At 42.5% G+C, this 19,867-nt stretch overlaps 1 protein-coding gene across 1 annotated transcript in view; it reads left to right on the forward strand.

Annotated features, from left to right (window-relative positions):
- The window catches only part of slc18a2 (solute carrier family 18 member 2), a 156,574-nt gene extending 136,932 nt beyond the window's left edge, over positions 1–19,642 (forward strand). The window contains exons 15-16 of the mRNA XM_036130650.1: positions 8,533–8,666; positions 18,668–19,642. Coding sequence (XP_035986543.1) covers positions 8,533–8,666; positions 18,668–18,775 — 242 coding nt within the window. The 3' untranslated portion in view covers positions 18,776–19,642. The remainder of the gene's footprint in view (positions 1–8,532; positions 8,667–18,667) is intronic.
- The last annotated feature ends 225 nt before the right edge of the window (positions 19,643–19,867 follow it).

Here is a 19,867-nt window from a genome sequence, read left to right on the forward strand (position 1 = left end):
CTACATAGATACATCATAGTAATTTTGGTGTTGTGCAATTATACACTGTTTTAAAGTTATTTATTGTTTAATAAATAACTCTCTGTGTCATGGTTTTGAGGTATTTAGCCCACATGCAGATCACACTCGGGAGGCAAAGGGCAGTTTAAAACGGTTATTGCAATAGTCTGCTACACAGAGATGAACGTGTGGATTATCCGCGACAAAGCGGAGCCAGAGCGAAACTCGAGGCCGGGGCTCACTCAATCTGCAGATGAGAGGAGAGAGGTTAGATGCGCTCAGAGAACAGAACGTGTGAGAGTAAGCGGGGAGCTTACCGCCGAGCATGTGAACCTAGCCGGGGGGAGTGGAGCAGAGAGACGGACACAACGGGTGGCTCTCAGTGATGGCATCAGGTGACTGAGCGGCTGGTGGGTGGGCCGGTGGAGTTGAAGCGGGGTCCGAGCAGCACCGATGGAGGAAGCAGAGGTCCGTGACAGCTGGAGAAACCAGGGAAGATCCGGTGGGGTCATCAGTCCGGCTTGGTAACACCAAGGGAGCCTCAGGATTTGTGGACAGCTGGAGGAACCAGGGGAGATCCGGTGAGGTCCTCAGCCCGGCTTGGTAACACCAAGGGAGCCTCGAAGTGGGATCCAAGTGGTGAGAGCGAGGAAACCTGACTTGGGACATCTAGAGCACAGGGGAGCGCATACAAGGTTAACACTCTGGCGTCCTACAGCTGTCAGACCGCCGCTTAAATGCTCCCGAATGACGCCGTCGAACGAGCCACAGGTGTGCGGCACGCCCACCTGCCAAACTACAGTCACCTGCGGAGAAAGGGGAGAGCAGAGGGGCCAGGACCGGCAGAAATCTGCTCGGGGCTGCCTGCTGAGTCCTGACACCCTGTCTGTTAAGTATTGTCCGGTAAATATCAGCCCGAGAGCTGATATCAGGACAATAGCTGAAAGGGATGAGTTGAGCACTGGCGATCTTTTAACAGCAAACTCTGCACACACATAGAATCAGAATCAGAAATACTTCAATAATCCCAGAGGGAAATTGTTGTTTCAGTACAATCGCCATAACATAAACAAACAAACATCACAAACATTTCAGGGGGAGACGATTTACTGAGGCCTTGCTGCCAAGGACAACCGCCTTACATGCTGCCCACAGGGCGCTGCCATTACTGTGTGGAAAATAGAGGCAACAAAAGGAAGGTGTGAGGGAAAAAAACATAACTCATACTTATCCTATAACAGGATACGGTTTGAGATATCAAAAACCTCTTGCACAAAAAGCACAAATAAGACGAAACACATGTAGCAGAAGGTAAACATTTGAGATTAGTCGCGTGTAAGTTCATCAGTTTATATGAGCATCAGTTATGTGTGTCTGTTTGGGTGAAGTGTTTGTATTTCCGTGAACACTCTCCAGAGGCCATTGTCCTTGATGTTATCAGCCAGCCAACAGTTCAGAAAACATCCGCAGGTGTCAGCGCGGGAAGTGGGTAGCAGGGCAGAGTTCTGAGCATTCTCCGCCATAACAATCCAGGAGTGATTAGATAGGGAGGGCATAAACCAAATAGGTTATTTGTTATGAGACAGCTGCCCTGACGTTCCTGTCAGCTTTAAGTCTTTTGCTGGCTCCAAATGATGAAATCCAATTTTCCAAATTGTTGGGCTTTTCCACGCTTCACTTCCAGATTTTATCCCATCACCCCCATGAGTTCAACCACCAAAGCCAGTCTGTGTACCAGCACATCCAGCTTTTCGGCTCTGCTCCTCCACCTTCCAGAACTGTCCGTTCACCGCCTTAGTGAGCGCGCCATATGCAGCCGGCAGCCCGATCAAGGCCAAATTGCTACCGACATCCGCTGTATTTGCTGATACATCAACAATCCACCAAATCCAATAAGTAGAAATCCAAGTATCCTGAATCCAAACATACAAACGTTTCAAACGTCCAGGAATGACAAAGTCGAAAGACACACCGTTTTCCATCCAAGAATATAGCTAATTTCCCACAAAATGAGTCAAATCAGGACCGGACGGGTCCCCCTTTCGTTGCCTACCCATCGAAAAAATTTGACCAACGGCATTGAGAGACCAGCTTACCAGATCGATGTTTTCAGAGTTCGGTTGATATGAAAAAAGTGCTCAGAAAGACAAGACATAGCAGCAGAAGCAGGAGAGGGTGGCAGGGGGGTGAAAGCTGGAGAGGAGAGAAAAACACGACCGACCTCGAAGAGAGACAGAACAGAGTGACAACTTCTCTTAAAGTTTAAGAATTTATTAACAGAAATAAAATGATCACTATATAATGCTGTTTATCTGAATTAACACTATATTTCAACCAACAAATCTTCTCTACTAGGCTAGTGAAACTTAATGAAAACTACTAAGCAAAATGAAGATAAAAAGAAGCTAAGCTAAGGAACTATGTACATGCAACAAAGACACAAAAAACAAAACAAAGTGGTTGATGATCATCGGAATAACTCAGTGAATCCTGGTTCACTGCAGATCTGACTTAAAGAACATGGAATGGAGTTAAATTAAATTTTTATTTAATTTAAAACAACATTTGGCGTGTGTTTTAACTAGTGCTGTCAGTTAAACGCGTTATTAACTGCGTTAACGCAAACCCATTTTAACGCCGACAATTTTTTTGTCGCCGTTAACGCGCGTCGCGTCAAAACACACACACCGTTCCCTAATGTTTTTCCCCCGCCGCGCTCTCCGGACTGTGTTTCTTTTACCGTCGGCGCTTTCTGTAGTTTCATGAGTGCTAGAAAACTGTAGCAAGACAGACCCGCCCCGAAGGGTTTCTTTTACCCTCGGACACATGCGACTTTGGGCTTCTTTTTTCTAAAAGCGCTTCTAAATTTCATGAGTCACGGGTTGCGGGTTTTTTTGGGCACGTTTCTGAAAGTGAAATCGCTTATTTGGGCTCTAAAATAAGTGACGAAACAGCGGTTATTAAGAGACCTGCCTTGACTAGACACTTTGTATCCAGCTGAAATATCCCTCCGCCATAGGAGCCGACGGTAGTAAAGGCAGAGAGAGAAACTCTGCACGTATTTTCTGCAGTTTACGGTGCAATAACCGATGATAACTGCTGAAAGTAGTTTACATGGTGCAGATCGCCATTTTATCAGACATTGGTTCTGAAGATGAGCTTTTACACGTTGATAACATTGCAGAAATCCAACCCATAAACCGTACTTTAATGCTTATTAATTTGTTTTCTCTGTATTTGACAAACTAAGGCTGAATCACGTTGCCAAACGAAGGACCTGGAGTTACTAAACAGTCTCTTTCAGGGTACTAAGCTCCTGGCCATGTGCAAGCAAAGTGTAAGACTGGAATGACCTGTATTGTTGTTGGTGTGAAAGCTCAGAATTAGATGTGTGTGTGAAAGAGAGAGAGAGAGAGAGAGAGAGAGAGAGAGAGAGAGAGAGAGAGAGAGAGAGAGAGAGAGAGAGAGAGAGAGAGAGAGAGAGAGAGTGAAGGAATGAGCAAAACTTGTGACTTTATTGAAATGTACAATTTTTATTAATTTATATGTTTATGCATAATACCATGTCTAGCTTTGTTTAAGAGGCAAAAAAAAAATTATCGGCATGAAAACAGGTATTTATTTACACATTTGTTTACACATGGTGTAAACATCAGGGCGTCATGATTAGTCATTTAGCCATTATAGTCCAGAGTTTAACATTTGGCACCAGGATGTTTTCATTCCAATTCTGAAAAGTGCTTGAAAAATAACATAAAAATATGTTTTGTACAAGCATGTATTTTATTAGTGTCATTTATTGCAAAATTGCACATTAAAATGCCCAAACAGGCTATTACACTTTCAGAAATAAAAGGATAAAATATGTGATTAATTGCGATTAATCTCGAGTTAACTATCGACATTATGCGATTAATCGCGATTAAAATTTTTAATCGTTTGACAGCACTAGTTTTAACCCATTCACAATGCAAATCCCAAGTTACACAAAACAGAAGAAATGACATTTTAAAGAATGATTTGCTCAGTAAAATCATTGACTACAGAAAAGTAATTTTTCCCTGCAATGCATGGTCACATCATATTGTACACTCTCATGCAGATTATGGAGGAACAAAGATTCAAAAAGTGGGTCCTCTTCCGGACCTGGAGAATTACATCCCTGAAAATAAACGTTTCTTAAGTGATAGTAATAATCTCTGGGTGTTTAATTTTCCTTTTGAAGAACGGCAAAAGCGTCAAGAGTTATTGAAGCCTGATCCCTGTACACAGAATATTCTTCTGTTAAAGATTGGCAAAGAGCTGAATAACTGTCACGAATCTCTGAAGGAAGAGCTGTAATGAAAACATGAACGCTTCTAGCTGTTTTTCAAATAAGCTTTGGAAAGGGCAGGTCAAAAAGACAGTGTTCTACTTCCTGCAGATAATTATAAATGCTTGAATCATAAAAATCTAATAAAAATGAATACGTCTCACCTTGAACCAAAAAATAAAACAATTAAATGTGGTCTATTAAATATAAGGTCTCTCCCTCCAAAGACTTTGTTAGTTAATGAATTGATTTCTGATAATCAGATTGATTTATTTTGTCTCACAGAAACCTGGCTACAAGAGGAGTACGTTAGTATAAATAAGTCAACTCCCTCCAATTATTCAAATTTCCACATTCCCAGATCTGTGGGAAGAGGAGGAGGAGTGGCAACCATCTTTCAGTCTGATTTTCCTCACAACCCTGTCCTATCTGATATTTTTTTAATAACATTTGAGTTTTATCTAACTGAGTTGCACTTAGTTTTCACAAAGAAAACTAAGTGTAACTCAGTTTTTGTGTATTTGCTTTTCAATTAAGAAAATGTCATTACAGTCTTTGAATATTCAGATCAATGGGGTCCCTACTGAGCAAGTACCACAAGAAAAATATTTAGGAATAATTCTGGACGCTCAGTTAAATTTTAGGAACCATGTTGATAAAATCAACAAAACTGTTAGATCTTAAATAAACTGTATTAAAATTATAACAGGACAATAGTTGAAAGGGATGAATTCAAGCACTAGCGATCTTTTAACAGCAAAACCTGCACACACATAGAATAAAAAGGAGTGACAACTTCTTTTCAAGTTCAAGAACTTAATAACAGAAATACAAGGAACATCCAGAGAACATCACTGTGTATTGCTGTTTACCTGAATTAACGCAATATTTCGATTAATAAATCCTCTCTACTAGGCTAGTGAAAATAAATATAAAAAGAAGCTAAGCTAAGGAACTATTTACATGCAAAACAAACAAAAGACAAAACAAAACAAATTGGTCATAATCAGAATACTAAGATCTGATTCCGAAAAGCATGGAATGGAGTTAGAAAAACATTTGGGCATGTGTTTTAACCCATTCAGAATGCAAAGCCCAAGTTAAACAGAACAATATTTTTTTAAATAATAATCTGAGGACCGGTTCGTCCTGTAAAATCATTTAATTCAGAATCGCTTGCCTTTGTTTATGTGATTCTACCTCCGGGCGCTAGGGGTTGCTGTAGCAACACGGTGGCTAAGAGGTTACAACATAAAGTTACCAAAATTGCCTGGAAAACCCGCATTAATATGCCACATTGATGCAGGAATAAGGCTCATAACACCATCGGAGGATGGCTGAGCAGAACAGTTACGCTGTATGCTTTAAAACGTACTCCTTTTGAAACGTCCGAAACTGAATGTTAGCAAGGCTAATAGCATGTTGGCTAGCGAACGCTCGGCGCTAACAAATGAAAGCTTTTGCTTTATTTTTAGTCATAACGAGTGGCTGGATAACATAAACATTAATGTCCCATCAATGTATGAAACCCTTGTGGAGGTAACCTTTCTGTTAAAACCTTAAAACACATTCAACAGTGACATGGTACCAAATACTAGCAATGCTATATTGTTAGCCTTTTGTTCAAAACACCAGACGTACAACGGTTTACAAGACATTTCCCAAAAAACTTTTTACTTCACCTTCAGTTCGCTGCCCAAACCTGTCCTTTGTCTCGTGTCAGTTTTGTCCAGTTTTTGGCCACTCATGGAAGGAGCGTTGAAGGAGGAAGCTTTTGGTTTGTCGTTGGCGGGCTAGTGCTTGGCTCTGCAGCCATGTGGTCGGGTCGGAGGCCTGGTGTGAGCACGCTCTCTGAACTGGTTGCAGTCCAATTTGAGCAGGGGTTTTCCTCAGCATACAGCCTTCAGCTCCATCGGGGTTCACTTTCCTGTACAGGCTGAGGAAAAATACACAGAGCTGTTTCGCATGCAGGATCTTTGCCCCTGCATCTGATTGTAAGGTTAAGACAGCAACTTAGCTCTGTATTTGCCCGGACATGTTCCCCAGGCGATGAGAGACCTCTCCAGATACTGAAGCAGGCAGTCGAGTCTAGCAGACCCTGGATAGAGCGTGGCTGGCCCAGCAACATATCTTCAGATGTCCCAGCAGAGGAGGCCATATGGCCTCATGGTCCAGGCCTTCTCCTTTGTCTGCTCTGAGAGAGTTGTTGTAGAGCTGAAGAAGTCTGCAGAAGAGTGCTAAAGAGAGCGTCAGCTCTCTGGGAGGAAGGTTTTATAGCAAGGACCCCTGGTGAGAGAAGGAGGGGCCGTCCCCGTGGGCTCTCTGTTTGTGTATCCTTTTCAGCAGGATAGAATTATTTTTTGGTCACCTCTTCCCTACTGTTCAGAATTCAATCCGAGATCAGTTATTTATTATGGCGTTATTATGACATAACAGTTTATTCCTGTTTGTTATCCTTTCAGCTTTCTTATTTCTGCCCTGTATCATCACAGATATATCATAGCAATCACCGACAAAAGCTTATAGCTGATGCTGGAAAGTGCTGAGAAATTTACTGCTAGGACCCGATATGTATCAAAGAGAGGTCTTCCGATCTCCCTCCACATCCCTGATATGTGGAGGGAGAGGATCGGGAGCTGCAGGCCAATCTTAAAAACCTTTTTCATGTGGTTTGTGAAATTCAGAAAGGGACATCTGGGATTGGGGGAGAAAAAGAGGAGGTGTATGCGGTCTGGACCGGTGTCCGTGGGGATGGAGGTTTTGGGTTCTCTGTGGGAGTTAAATGGGAGTCATCTTTTTCTCCTGTTGAAATCTGGGTGAATCATCCTGTAATTTTGATGTAGTCTCTGTCTGTCTGTCTATCAGCTTTATTTCTATAGCACAAAGTGCTGTACATTACAACAAGAAAAGGTTAAAAAACGAGCTGAAAACATACAAAACATACATACACAACATCAAAAGCTAAAAACCAAGTTCGTGGCAAGAGTATTTTAAAATGCCATACACGACAAGATCACAGTGTATTACAAGCCCGGAAATAAAAGTGCGTTTTTAAAAGAAATTTAAAAACAGGAAAATAGGAAGCCTGTCTGATAAGTTATTCCATAACTTAGGAGCAGCAACAGTAAATGCTTTGGCACCTCTGAGCTTCAGCCTAGTTTTAGGCACTGTCAGCAGCAGCTGATCAGCTGATCTAAGGGATCAGGGTGGGCAGTAAGGCTGAATCAGCTCACATAAATATGGTGGAGTAAGGTTGTTCGAACAAAAACAAATAACAAAAGCTTAAAATGTATGGTCATTTGTACTATGAGTTTTTCCAAGGTTGGGCATTCTTTCATGATCCTTGGAAGGATCTCTGTAACATTAGACACATTAGTTTAAAGAGCTATAGATCAACATCTCTGTGCTCTTCTTGTTACAGAAATGTTTAATACCACTCATAGATCCATTGCAGAATATTAGGGTTCTTAGCCCTGTGGCTTGTTTTTTCTCTGGTAGCTTAGAGCGAAGATTGTTGACATACCTTTGATCGTTGTCATGATCCTTCTTGGTGTCATGTTGAAGCAGAGCGAATCTGTTTTGTAGTGAAATTTCAACATTTCCAGTAGGTTAATTTGTTGTGAGAACATCCCATTGTTGTTTCACTTTTCTTGGGACACTTCTCTGTAAAATCTGCCAGTTTTCTTTGTCTAGGTGTGGGATTCCTTGATCTTTTTTGCTTGCACCCAGGTTGTTCAGGGGAGCTGCAGTTGGGGTTTTTCTTATTTCCATCAAGGAGCTGTTTGTTTGCTGAATTGATTGGCTGGTGGTCATAGTTCGGAATCACAGGCAGTGTTGTTTCATTTTCATTTCCAACTGGTGACCATGTGATATTTCAGTTTTTCCTTTTAAATTAATTTGCTAAATTTTCTACATGTCTGTATTTTCTGTCAAGATGGGGTGCTGCATGTACATTAATGAGAAATAAAATTGACTTTTTTGATTTTAGCAAATGGCTGATATGAAACAAGGAGTGAATAATGTAAAGAGGTCGGAATACCTTCCATATCCACTGTATGTATTATTTATTAAGTAGAGCATACACTCTTCTCTATACCAAATATGACACTAAGCTTGGCCCAGCAGTCAGACACCTTACAGCTGGGCCAAGCATCTTTATAACCTATCTAGGTTAGATCAGCCATAAAAAAGCTAATCTGACCTGTTTCTTCCTGTTACAGGTCCATCCATTGGAGGATCCTTAGCTGAGAGCATTGGCTTCCCTTGGCTAATGACCATCATTGGAGTTGTGGATATTTTATTTGCTCCTCTCTGTCTCTTTCTAAGGAATCCACCTGGACAGGAAGAGAAAATTGTGAGTTTAAAATTTTAACTGACTAAATTAAAGCAAACTGTGGGAGATGAGCATGTCCAAAGTATAGATATATAAAACATGGTTGTGCAAATTCTCAGTTATCCATGTCATGGCAACAGCACAGTGACTTAAATCGGAGGCAACCGCACTTTTGCTCAGTTTCTCTGAAAATCTTTCAATACATATCCAGAAGTTCTGGCGGCTCACACTTAAGCAACCTGTATTTGGAGCGCTGCTGTTTTTAATTGTGTGGAGACCCATCCTTCTAGTGGCATTCCAAGTCAGATGCAAATTAACAACCAACTCATCACTGTCCTGGGTCTTTAGATGCTATTGCTTGGTGTGAGGGGAGTTCTAGGTCACCTGAATTATGATGAGATCAGTCTTATCACAAGTCTTACTTGGAATGTGTCTAGGGAGATGGGCCTCCATGTGCCTAAAAACAGCACGAGACAGCTGAGCTGCTGTGCGCTCGCTCGGCTGTTTCTCCGCTGGCGACTTCAAAAACTGTCCACTCCACCAGCCAATCACAGACAGCTTTTTTTCATCCAATCAGAGTATTGCTTGCAAATACTGCAATCAGATGGATTAAATCAAAATCCTGCAGTTTCTGGCAGAAAATACTAAACATAATGGTGGGATTTAAAAAAAGGAAAAAAGAACAAACAGTTTAATATTTTAACTAAAATATTTAGTCTAAAATATTTAGACAAAAATATTTCCTTGGGCTACACTTAGTTACAACTGACTTTTGAGTTATTTGAATGGAGACAGCACAATACTATTGTTTTTGTTAGTTTTCTTTAGATTTGTTCGCTGAAAAAGTGTACCCCCCTGAAAAAATGGAATGCCCCCCCTTTAATTTCTTTCTGCAGCTTGGTCTGGATAATCAGGTCTTTAATGTATGATGGAGCTAGATTATTAAGGGCTTTGTACGCGAGGAGAAGAATTGTAAATTCTATTCTTGATTTAACAGGAAGCCAATGAAGGAGAAATATGATCTCTCTTCTTAATTTTCATCACAACTCTTGCAGCAGCATTTTGGATCAGCTGAAGGCTTCGAACTGAATTCTGTGGACTTCCTGATATTAAAGAATTACAATAGTCCAGTCTTGAAGTAACAAATGCATGGACTAGTTTTTCAGCATCACTCCTGGACATCCATCCATCCATTTCTATTTCTATTTTCTCATCCCAAACAGGCTCTATGCACAGCTCCACTTCTTCCTGAACTTCAGCAGGTACTTTGTTTCTTGTCTTTCATTTCTAGACAGACTGTTTAATCCAGGTGTGTCTGACCTCTACAACGAGCCAGATACACCTGGATTAATCAGTCTGTCTAGTAATGAAAGACAGGAAACAAAGGAGCTGCTGAAGTTCAGGAAGAAGTGGAGCTGTGTTTATAGCCCATTAGTGGGAGGAATTAATCTGCTACTTTGAGATGCACAGGCCCCTGATGCGGCCAGTTGACAGTAAGAAACATATCATCCTTTACCTGCAGGCTTGACTGCTACTTCTTTTTGATGTTGATGCAGAAAAACCTATTTCTCATAGGTATGTAGACGTGAACAGAATGAGCATTTGTCACACTTTTTTGAAAAGATGGGGGAACTCTGTCTCCACAGACAGCCATAGGCTATATGTTTGTGTCAGGATTTGTTTAACGATGAACTCAGAACACACACACAGGACAAAAGTTTGAGAGGTTTATTGAAGAGTAGATGATTGATGAGAGGTGAAACCAGAGATGCTGAACTACAGAGGCTCAGGGATGCAGGTGAAGGCAGGAGCTGACAGCCTGGAGAGAGAGTCCAACGAAGCTGGAAGGCTTGGCACTGAACAGAGTCTTCTCAGAGTGGCTAGTCAGGTTAGCAGTACTCAGGAAACACCAGGACTAAGGCAGAGCTTCTCCTGGAACTACGAGCATAATATAAAGTCTTTCAGAGTGACTGGCAGGACTGACCTTAAATGAGAAGGTAATGAAATCTTCCAAAGCAAAAAACCGAGGACTGGCATGGAGAGGGTGAAGAACGATGATGGACCAGCACTAAAGTGAGGCAGAGGGAGGTTTAAATAGAAAGACTAACAGGTGAAATTCATCTGACTGAATAATTACTAACAGGTGTGACTGACTGCAAGGAGAGTGGAGTGAAGGCTGAGTGGAAGGGAAGGAGGAAACTAAAATTTAACAAACTAAAACCCAAACAAGGTGGAAAAACTGAGAATAATTGTAAACCAAAGCCGAATCAAAACTAAACCATGACAGTTTGTATTTCCTTTTTCGTTTTTTTTCCGCTCATGTCACTCTCCCCTTAGGAAGTGGCAGAGCTCTTTGGGCTCCACAAAATTGGAAAGCCCTGCTAACCACCCTTGACCCCTCCACTCCCACCCCCACCACTTTCCCCCAACCCAGAGAAACAGTTCTGGTTTCTAAAAATAACACTATTTATTCATTTTATTAATCTTAGGATTCTTGGCTTTTACACTTGATGTTTGTTGTTTAAATATTAATACATTTGTAAAAATAAATGAAACCATTACTGTCTCTGTTTCCTAATTTCATCTTGATGAGATGTATTGAGTTTTATCCACGAGCAAGAAATGTCCCCAGATTTGATTTCAGAAATCTGGTCACCATGCCCGCCGACAGGGGGGGACAAACGGGTCAGATGTCCCAGGCCCAGGACAGAGGGGGGGGGGGGGGGTCTGACTGACCATTAAAATGATCAGTGCCATTCAGAGCACTCTGCTGCTCCCCCTCCCCTCTCGTACATGGCTCAGCGGCGCCAGCCAATCAGCACGCAGGCTCAGCCTGGCCCGCCCCCTCAGCCCCACACGCAAACAACCGCGCTTCTCAGATTCGGAGAGAGAGAGAGAGAGACGCAGGAGCAGAAAAACATGAAGAGGGAAGGAAAGAAGAAGTTTGGCTCTATTTTAATTCCGTAAATTAAATCAAGCTGTATGTTTTGTAAAAAGCCGGTTAAATCCAGTGGAAACAATACATTTATCTAAGCATGTGAAAAACCATGAAAACGTCGAGCGACAGAAACGGAGAGGAGACGAAACTTCTCTCATTGCCCCGACAGACCCAGACCCATAGACTGACGTCACTGACTGAGGCGTTTCAGTCCTCCAGAGAACATCCAGGTAGATAAGAGTGATCCTCTTCAGCAGCAGTACATGTTAACTTTCAAATATATTATCTATCATATGTTACTGGAGCCCACACAGAAAATGTAATTAAGACCTTGAAAGAACCCAGTACATATATCCCATTAAAAAGTGTTATTTAAGATAAGGTAACATTAGCTAATCCTTTATTTATCCCACAACGGGGAAATTTATAGGATTAAAGCAACAGGCAGGTGCACACAACACAGACACAATTACATAAGGATTGAAAGATATAAGAGGTGGATTAGGAATAAAACATGAACATACCATTATTATTATTATTATTATTATTATTATTATTATTATTATTATTATGCTTCTGTGCTTTTTTGTCTCTCTTGTTGTGTCTCTGTTCTGTCTTCTGTAACCCCCAGTCGGTCGAGGCAGATGACCGTTCATACTGAGCCCGGTTCTGCCGGAGGTTTTTCCTTCCCGCTAATGGGTGGTTTTTCTTCCCACTGTCGCTTCATGCTTGCTCAGTATGAGGGATTGCAGCAAAGCCATGTACAATGCAGATGACTCTTCCTGTGGCTCTACGCTTCCCCAGGAGTGAATGCTGCTTGTCGGGACTTTGATGCAATCAACTGGTTTCCTTATATAGGACATTTTTGACCAATCTGTATAATCTGTAACCTGACAACAGCCAGCTGCATGTATCGCTCCGCCTAGCTCCACTCACATACATCTGGGACACGGCTCATTGAAAGTGATTTCCCCAACCAAATTTTTGGTCTGGCCAATCAGGACGCAGGGCGGGTGTTTCATGGATGTGACGTAGTGGAGAAGTGACCGTGAGATTCCAACAACAATGGCGGCTCGCATCGAGGAAGCAAGCGTTAGCATTGATGCTGCTATTTCTTCCGTGTTGTCCAATCTATCTGATATTGTTTCATTAAAAGAACATCAGAGAACGGCTCTGAAGGCTTTTGTTGGTGGAAACCATGTTTTCGCCCTTCTCCCGACCGGATTTGGCAAGTTTTGTTTTCCGGGGCGCGTACGCAGACGCGCCCCGGACCGGTTAGCGGTTAGCGCGAACCATATTGGGAGGCCTTTAGTCCTCAACGCGGTCGGCCCGGGATCGACTCCGACCCGCGGCGCTTTGCCGCCTGTCTTCCCCCCTCTTCTTAGCTTCGGTGTGACCACTACAGTGTTTCCCGCAGGAATGGAATTTGCTTATGCGAGGCGGACCGACTCGCGGAGCGGGGGGGGTGGGGGGGGTGGATGACTGTTTCTCCGCGGAGCGGGGGGGGACGACACGTTTTCCGCGGCCGCCTCGCCAAGATAGCGCTGCGGGAAACCCTGCACTACAGCCGCAAACACATAAAAAAAAAAAAAAAAAAATTTTTTTTTTTTCCGGCGTCGGTCTCATCAGCGTCACGGGTTAGCTTCGGTGTGACTGGTTGAAATAGCACGTCGATAAAGATGACAGACAAGTGGCTTATCCAATCATATGCAAGGAGTTTTGATAAGGCCCAGCCTTCAGTAAAGGCAATGCCTATGGCGGTGTCCCAGATGTATGTGAGTGGAGCTAGGCGGAGTGAGACATGCAGCTGGCTGTTGTCAGGTTATATAATCTGACCCAATCTGTATAATATGATTGAACTTGACTTTGTAAAGTGCCTTGAGATGACATGTTTCATGATTTGGCGCTATATAAATAAAATTTAATTTAATTTAATTGAATTATTATTATTATTTAATTGTAATAATAAAATAAAAATCACAAAACCTGAAAGGCCAACAGTTTCATGATACATCAAGTTTAGGGATACAGCAGGTCAAAAAAGGCCATATTTTGGCTGCAGTGCTTGCTGTTCTCTTATGAAGAAAAGACCAACTAGTGCACTAAATTCAATAGATGGGTTAAAAATATCCAGTATAAAATACAGAGATTTCAAGGGCATCAAATATACAGTTAGGTTGACTTTTTTTGGTGTGTGTGTGTGTGTGTGTGTGTGTGTGTGTGTGTGTGTGTGTGTGTGTGTGTGTGTGTGTGGTGGCAGGTGCAGAAGGGGGGCCCAAAAAGACTGTGTTGTCCCGGGCCCTAGCAAAGCTGTCAGCTGGCCTGCTGGTCACCTTACTCTACAAGGCTAGTGAAACTTAACTACTAAACAGAATTAAGATAAAAAGAAGCTAAGGAACTATGTACACATAAAAGGACAAAATAAAAATTGTTGAAAACCATCATCAGAATGATTTAGTGAATCCTGGTTCACTGCAGATCTAAGTTAAAGAACCAAAGTTCATCTTAAAGAATATGGAATGAGATCCAATTAGCTTGACTAATTTAGAACAACATTAGGTATGTTCAATCCATTCACAATGCAAACCTGAGTTATATAAAACATTAATTGCGGAAATAACATTATAAAGAATGATTTGCTCAGTAAAAATCAACAATCCTTATTATTTCTCCAGGAAATAATTAATATTCAAATTGGTAACTTAGGAGGCTAGAGGGCTCTGTAAGCAGCTTTCGTCATTACACCATCTACTTCACACCTGTACATTAACTCCTCTGGCTCCCTGTCACATTCAATATAATGTCAGATACGGCTCGACATAACACCTGTACGGAAAATCCGGTATAGAAAATAGATGGATGGATGGTATATTAAATTCTTAAAAGGTTTAATAAAATTGATCAAAGTTTATCAGTAAAAAACTTAACTTGCTTTTAAAGATAAAAAATTTTTTATTAGAAAAATTTTATTGAACGTTTGCATAAAAAAAAAGAATGTTTGCATAAAGTTAAACATTGTTGAATGAAATATTGGCTGCTGTACCCAGCACCTGTACTTGGCAGGTGTTTTTGGGTTGGAATAAAAATGAGTCCATAGATCAACAGGAGACTTTTTCAGCTGTTGCTAGTGCGACTTGCTTCTATAATGTTGCTTGACTCCACTCCGTGTAAAAATAAAAAATAACTGAATCACCTTTCTCTGGCCTATCCCAGTTAGAACCCGCTCTCCAGTCCATGTTGTAGCTGCAGTTTATTTTTTCCTTTCTTTTTTTTTGACGTAGTTTCCTTAATAATCTGTATGTATCAAAATCCTCTGCCTTCTTTGTTTCAGAAAAGCGCAGGTGAAATTTATTTATTTTTCTTGACTTTTTCCGAATCGGACCCAGTCAAAGGGTAAATGGTAAATGGCTTGTACTTGTATAGCGCTTTTAACTAGTCTTGACGACCTCCAAAGCGCTTTACACTAAAGTCTTAGTCATTCACCCATTCACACAAACACATTCACACCCTGACAGTGGTGAGCTATGTTAGTAGCTACAGCTGCCCTGGGGCAGGCTGACAGAGGCGAGGCTGCCATACAATGGCGCCACCGGGCCCTCTGACCACCGCCAGCAGTCAAATGTGGGACATTGTTTCACATTCCGACCCTTCTTCTTCTTCAAAAAAGTGCATGCTAAATTAGCCTGAGCTAGTGCGTTACTCTTTGAATTTTGAATAAAACATAATAGCGAATCATGAGGAGATCCCTGGTTGGTAGTCACGTTTTTCAGCCAAGTTACTGGAAAGAAGGAATAAACGCTGACCGATGATGTGGCCACAAGTGGAAATAACTCATTAATTAATAGCAAGCACAGACAGACACACTTACCGAGGAAGTTGCTGTCAGCTGTTCAATCCACTAAAATTTCTGACCTGCTGGTTTACATAAATCCAACGAAAACCTTTGGCCACCACTACTTTCATTCATGCCATCTGTGGCCAGTTTGAGACACTCTTCCAAAAGTTAAAATTATTGAATACCGATAAACCTCAGACTGCCAATTTCCACTTTGTAAAGACCCGCCCTACTCTCTTTCTGATTGGCTGCCAGGTTTCATTGGTTGAGCTCAGTTTCTGTTTAAAACCTTGAATAAAAAGTCTAGACGGAACTTTTTGCGCTTGTTTTCCAATTGACGGAAATCCGTCGCAGCGACGGAGAACTTTAACCCATGCACTATTGTTACCCAGTAGGCTAATAGCGCTATGCTAGTGGACAGCACTTTGGGAAGAAAATCAGTTTGCATGGTTTTCACTGCCTTATGTTTCACAAAGAAAACTATCCTTGTGGCTTGTGAGGTGCCTGGATCTAGGGGGTCTGGGGTGCCCAGAGTGGGGTGTCTGGTGGGTCCGGCGGTGGGTTCTGTGACCCCTGCTGGGGTGGGGCTTTGGCCACTTGTGATGCTTTTCAGGGTTCTGCCCTGGTTCCTGGGATTTGTCGCCCTTGGATGGGTGTTCTGGTGGGGCCTCAGGGTCTGTGGAGTATGTCGCTGGGGGTTTGGGCCAGCATATGTCCAGGTGTCTGGCCCTTATGGACAATAACATCTCATGGCTGTTGCGCTCCTCTTAAGGGGGTGCATTCTGTAGTGGGTGGATGGGAGCAGGGATCTGCTTGGTTCCGGCAGGCTGGCTGACAAGGAGGGTTGGCAGGTGGTTGTGTGGGGTGGTGGTCTTGATTTGCGTTTGGCTCTTGGGCCCTGCCACTGACCTATGGTGGTGCGGTTAGTGGAGCCTCACTCTCTGGATGGGTTTTTGGAGAATGGGGGTGCGTTTTGGAGTCAGCAGAGGTGCGGACTTCCTGGCAGGGCATGTTGCTCCCCAGTCATTCCTCCGCATCCTCGAACACCTCCATCATGCTGCCACACATGTAAGACCTTGGGGGTGGGGGCGACGCTGCAGAGCGGAGAGGGTTTTGATGCCTGGTGACGTTCTTGGCCCCAATTTTATTATACATCTCAGACATTTTTATTTATAACACTCTCAAGACACACATATATGTAGGCCATTAATGGGGGGGGGGGGGGGGGGGGGGGGGGTAAGGTATCACCCCTGGTGGCTTCCTCTGCCCCATTCGCATTTAGACATTGAGGTTTCTGGGTAAAGTGCATGGGGGGGGTATCCCCCGGAGGGGGTGGGCTGTGCCGGGCACACCCTTTTTGGCCCTCCCAGTTTTAAATTCACTTGAGAAAAACATATAACAACATGACATTTGAGCAGTCAGAGGGAGGCTCCGGGTCTTTCTCATACCCCTGTTCTCAGATTGCCATCCGGAGATCAGGGCCTGGAGAAGTTGGTCTTCTGGGTCGAGGTCTGGGCTTTGGGTCCCAGGCATAGGCTGGGGCTGGAGCTTTTTCTCTCTCCTTGAATATGGGGGTGTGGGGGAGGTAGCGCCTCACGGTTCGTGGGGTGGGCTCTGCTTGGCTGGCCCGTTCAGTTTATGTTGGCCTCATCTCCGAGTGAATGGGCCCGTTGGTCTTCTGGGCTGGGATCGGGATGAGAGATTAGGACCGGAGCATTGAGCGGGTAGGTAGGGTTGTGGTTGTGGTGCCTTGGAGTATATGATGTGTGTGGTGAGTACAAGTGTGTGTACTGCATCCCTATTTTTATGGGTAGGAGTGAGTGTATGTGGGGGCACTACGGTGAAAAAGTGTGAATGTGACTGTGTATGTGGTTTTCTGTTTGTCTGGGTTTGGACTACCCCCTCTCCTGGGACATCTCCGGTCTTCACTAAGTTTGGAACCCATCTCCCTCTGTCCTGCTTCTCTCCGTTGGCTAGCACCTTGACCTGCTGGTATGTTGGTGTTCCTCAGTGTCCGTGGCTGGGTGCTCGGGGCGGGCACCGGCATACTTCTTGTGCCTGCTTCACGGAGCCTGAGCCCCAGTGGCTCTCTCAGGGCCCTGCTGGGGAGCTAAGCCTTGGGTCTCCGGGCCCATGGCTGGATCCGCTCTGGCCTAGCTGTCTGCCGGTGGAGTCCGCGGGTCTGTCAACACGGCTCCTGGGGGCTTTAGCATTGTGGCTGTTGGGGGGTTTCCTGGGGCTCCACTCTACCATAGGGAGGTAGCTTTCCCTATGTTGGACCCTCTTGGGCACCTTTGGTCTGGGGGGAGGGGGGTATTTGGCTCCTTACAACCACTATTGAGCATGTCTAATGGACAAGCCTTACATACACAAGTGCACTCTCACAAACACCCACAGGTACTTAATTTCAGGTGGTTACAGATTCACTTTTATACAGAAAAACCCTATTAATATCTTTAGCTGTCATTTATACATTTCATATTAATACTGCATATTCTTCAGTGATGGTATCATGGTGTTGGTTGTTTGTACCTGTAATGCTTAATTTGCTGGTTTTGCTGTTCTTTTTAAATCTCTCATTGCAGGTGTAGAAGCAGACTCCAAGGATGTCATATTGCTCTTTCCCTTCCCTCTCCTCTTTTTCTTTCACCTTTTCGCATTTTGTTTCATCACGTTCTCTCCTTTTATTCCTCTTCTACGTTCCTGTTCCTTTGCCTGTTGAACATGAAATAGTGACAGCATAAAATCTAATAAAGCTTTTTGTACACATAAATCAAGCGGAGTGCTATGGCAAAAGCAGTAAGGCTCCACTTGTGAAAGTAAAATCTGTTGGGCTCTGTTTGGCATTAAGATAACAATACTTAATGTTACATCGCCAGACAGCACACACACATGCACACACACAAAAAAAACAGAGATAGGCGCCAAACCTCTGCAACCCTGAATGGCAAAGTGGGTATAGAAGATGGATGGATGCATGATTCTGTCATTGAAAAAACTGCAACATATATATAGCACGTCTCTAGCACATTGGTCATGCTTGTACAGGTTTAATTAATAATGTGAATCGGACTGTTCAGAGATTCCTACATTTATGGAATTAGAGGGGAAATTTCACCGTGGGAATGTGTCAGGTAACTTTATGCAGAATTATTGTGAAATACAAGTTGCAGAATTTAGTTTTTTATTGTTATCAGTATCATCATTAATGTTGTTGTAGTAAGCAACAGCTTTCCTCTGTCTTTACAGGCAATCTTGATGGACACAAACTGCTCAATGAAGACAAGGTCCTACTCCACACAGGGGACATACTACCAAGGTGACGACATGGACCCAGATAATGAAGATTATGATTGACAAGACGACAACCGTGTAGTGTAATCCCTCAGATGATATATTTTGTTGTACAAAAAAAGGAACCTGGGGTATAAAACACAATAAAACAACACAGCCAAGATAATCCCATGTCAATGTCTCGCATTTGGTCTTAACTGTTCTGTGTTCTCTTCACAGTTGTATTGGAGGAAACCAAAATTGTTCTTAATATGTGCTTTTTGTGAAAAGTGGTTTTAGCCAACAGCCTTATTTAGTGAGAAAATGTGTCAAAAAGCACTTTTCAGACAGTATGGGCAACACGGAGGATTTCTTTGTTTGTTTGTTTTAAATACAAAATATGTTAAAATTAATGTTTTGGCCATTGAGTTTCATGTGTATCACTGTCTAGAAAATATTAGCAGAATTTGATGTTTAGGTTGTTGTTATATGTGGTATGTAAATAAGGGTAAGAGAAATGTGTTACATTTATTTGAAATCCGTGCAGAATTAGCCATTGTTGATAAATTGCAAGGGGGCAGTAGTAGTATCATAATTAATCATGCATATAAACCAAGAATATTAGACATTTGGGGTTTTGTTGGACTAAATACATTTATTTTCAGAAAATATGACTGATCCATTAAAAAGAGATTGAAAAAATAGTGCAAGACAGCCAGAAAACCTAATTACAATCATTGCAGAATTGTAATTCTATAAAATGTTGTATTTCCCTCTGTAAATATGGGGAATGAACACAGACTAAATAGAACGTAGCCCTGCTATGGCCACAGCCGCTTCCATAGCTCCAGCCTACACAACTTATAAATGAAACCCAAACTAATAAAGGAAAGATTGTCTACCTTCCCTGAACAAAGATTATGAAAATATTATGCATACTTCTAGCTAGAAATGTCATCAAAATGCATATAAATGCAGATGCATTTCCAAATTTTATATATATATATATATATATACACACATTCTATTTTTTCTTTTTTCTTTTTTTCTGAAAGAAATCTCATAGTCACGTGACCTGATTGAAAGCCAGTGTAAATGAATAGGCCAAATAAAACATAGGACTGAAACATATTGAGGAGCCAAAATGTGACAATACTACGTTTCTCCCTGTGGACC

The sequence above is a fragment of the Fundulus heteroclitus genome, unplaced genomic scaffold (genome assembly GCF_011125445.2).
Source record: "Fundulus heteroclitus isolate FHET01 unplaced genomic scaffold, MU-UCD_Fhet_4.1 scaffold_37, whole genome shotgun sequence".
NCBI classification, from domain to species: Eukaryota; Metazoa; Chordata; class Actinopteri; order Cyprinodontiformes; family Fundulidae; genus Fundulus; species Fundulus heteroclitus.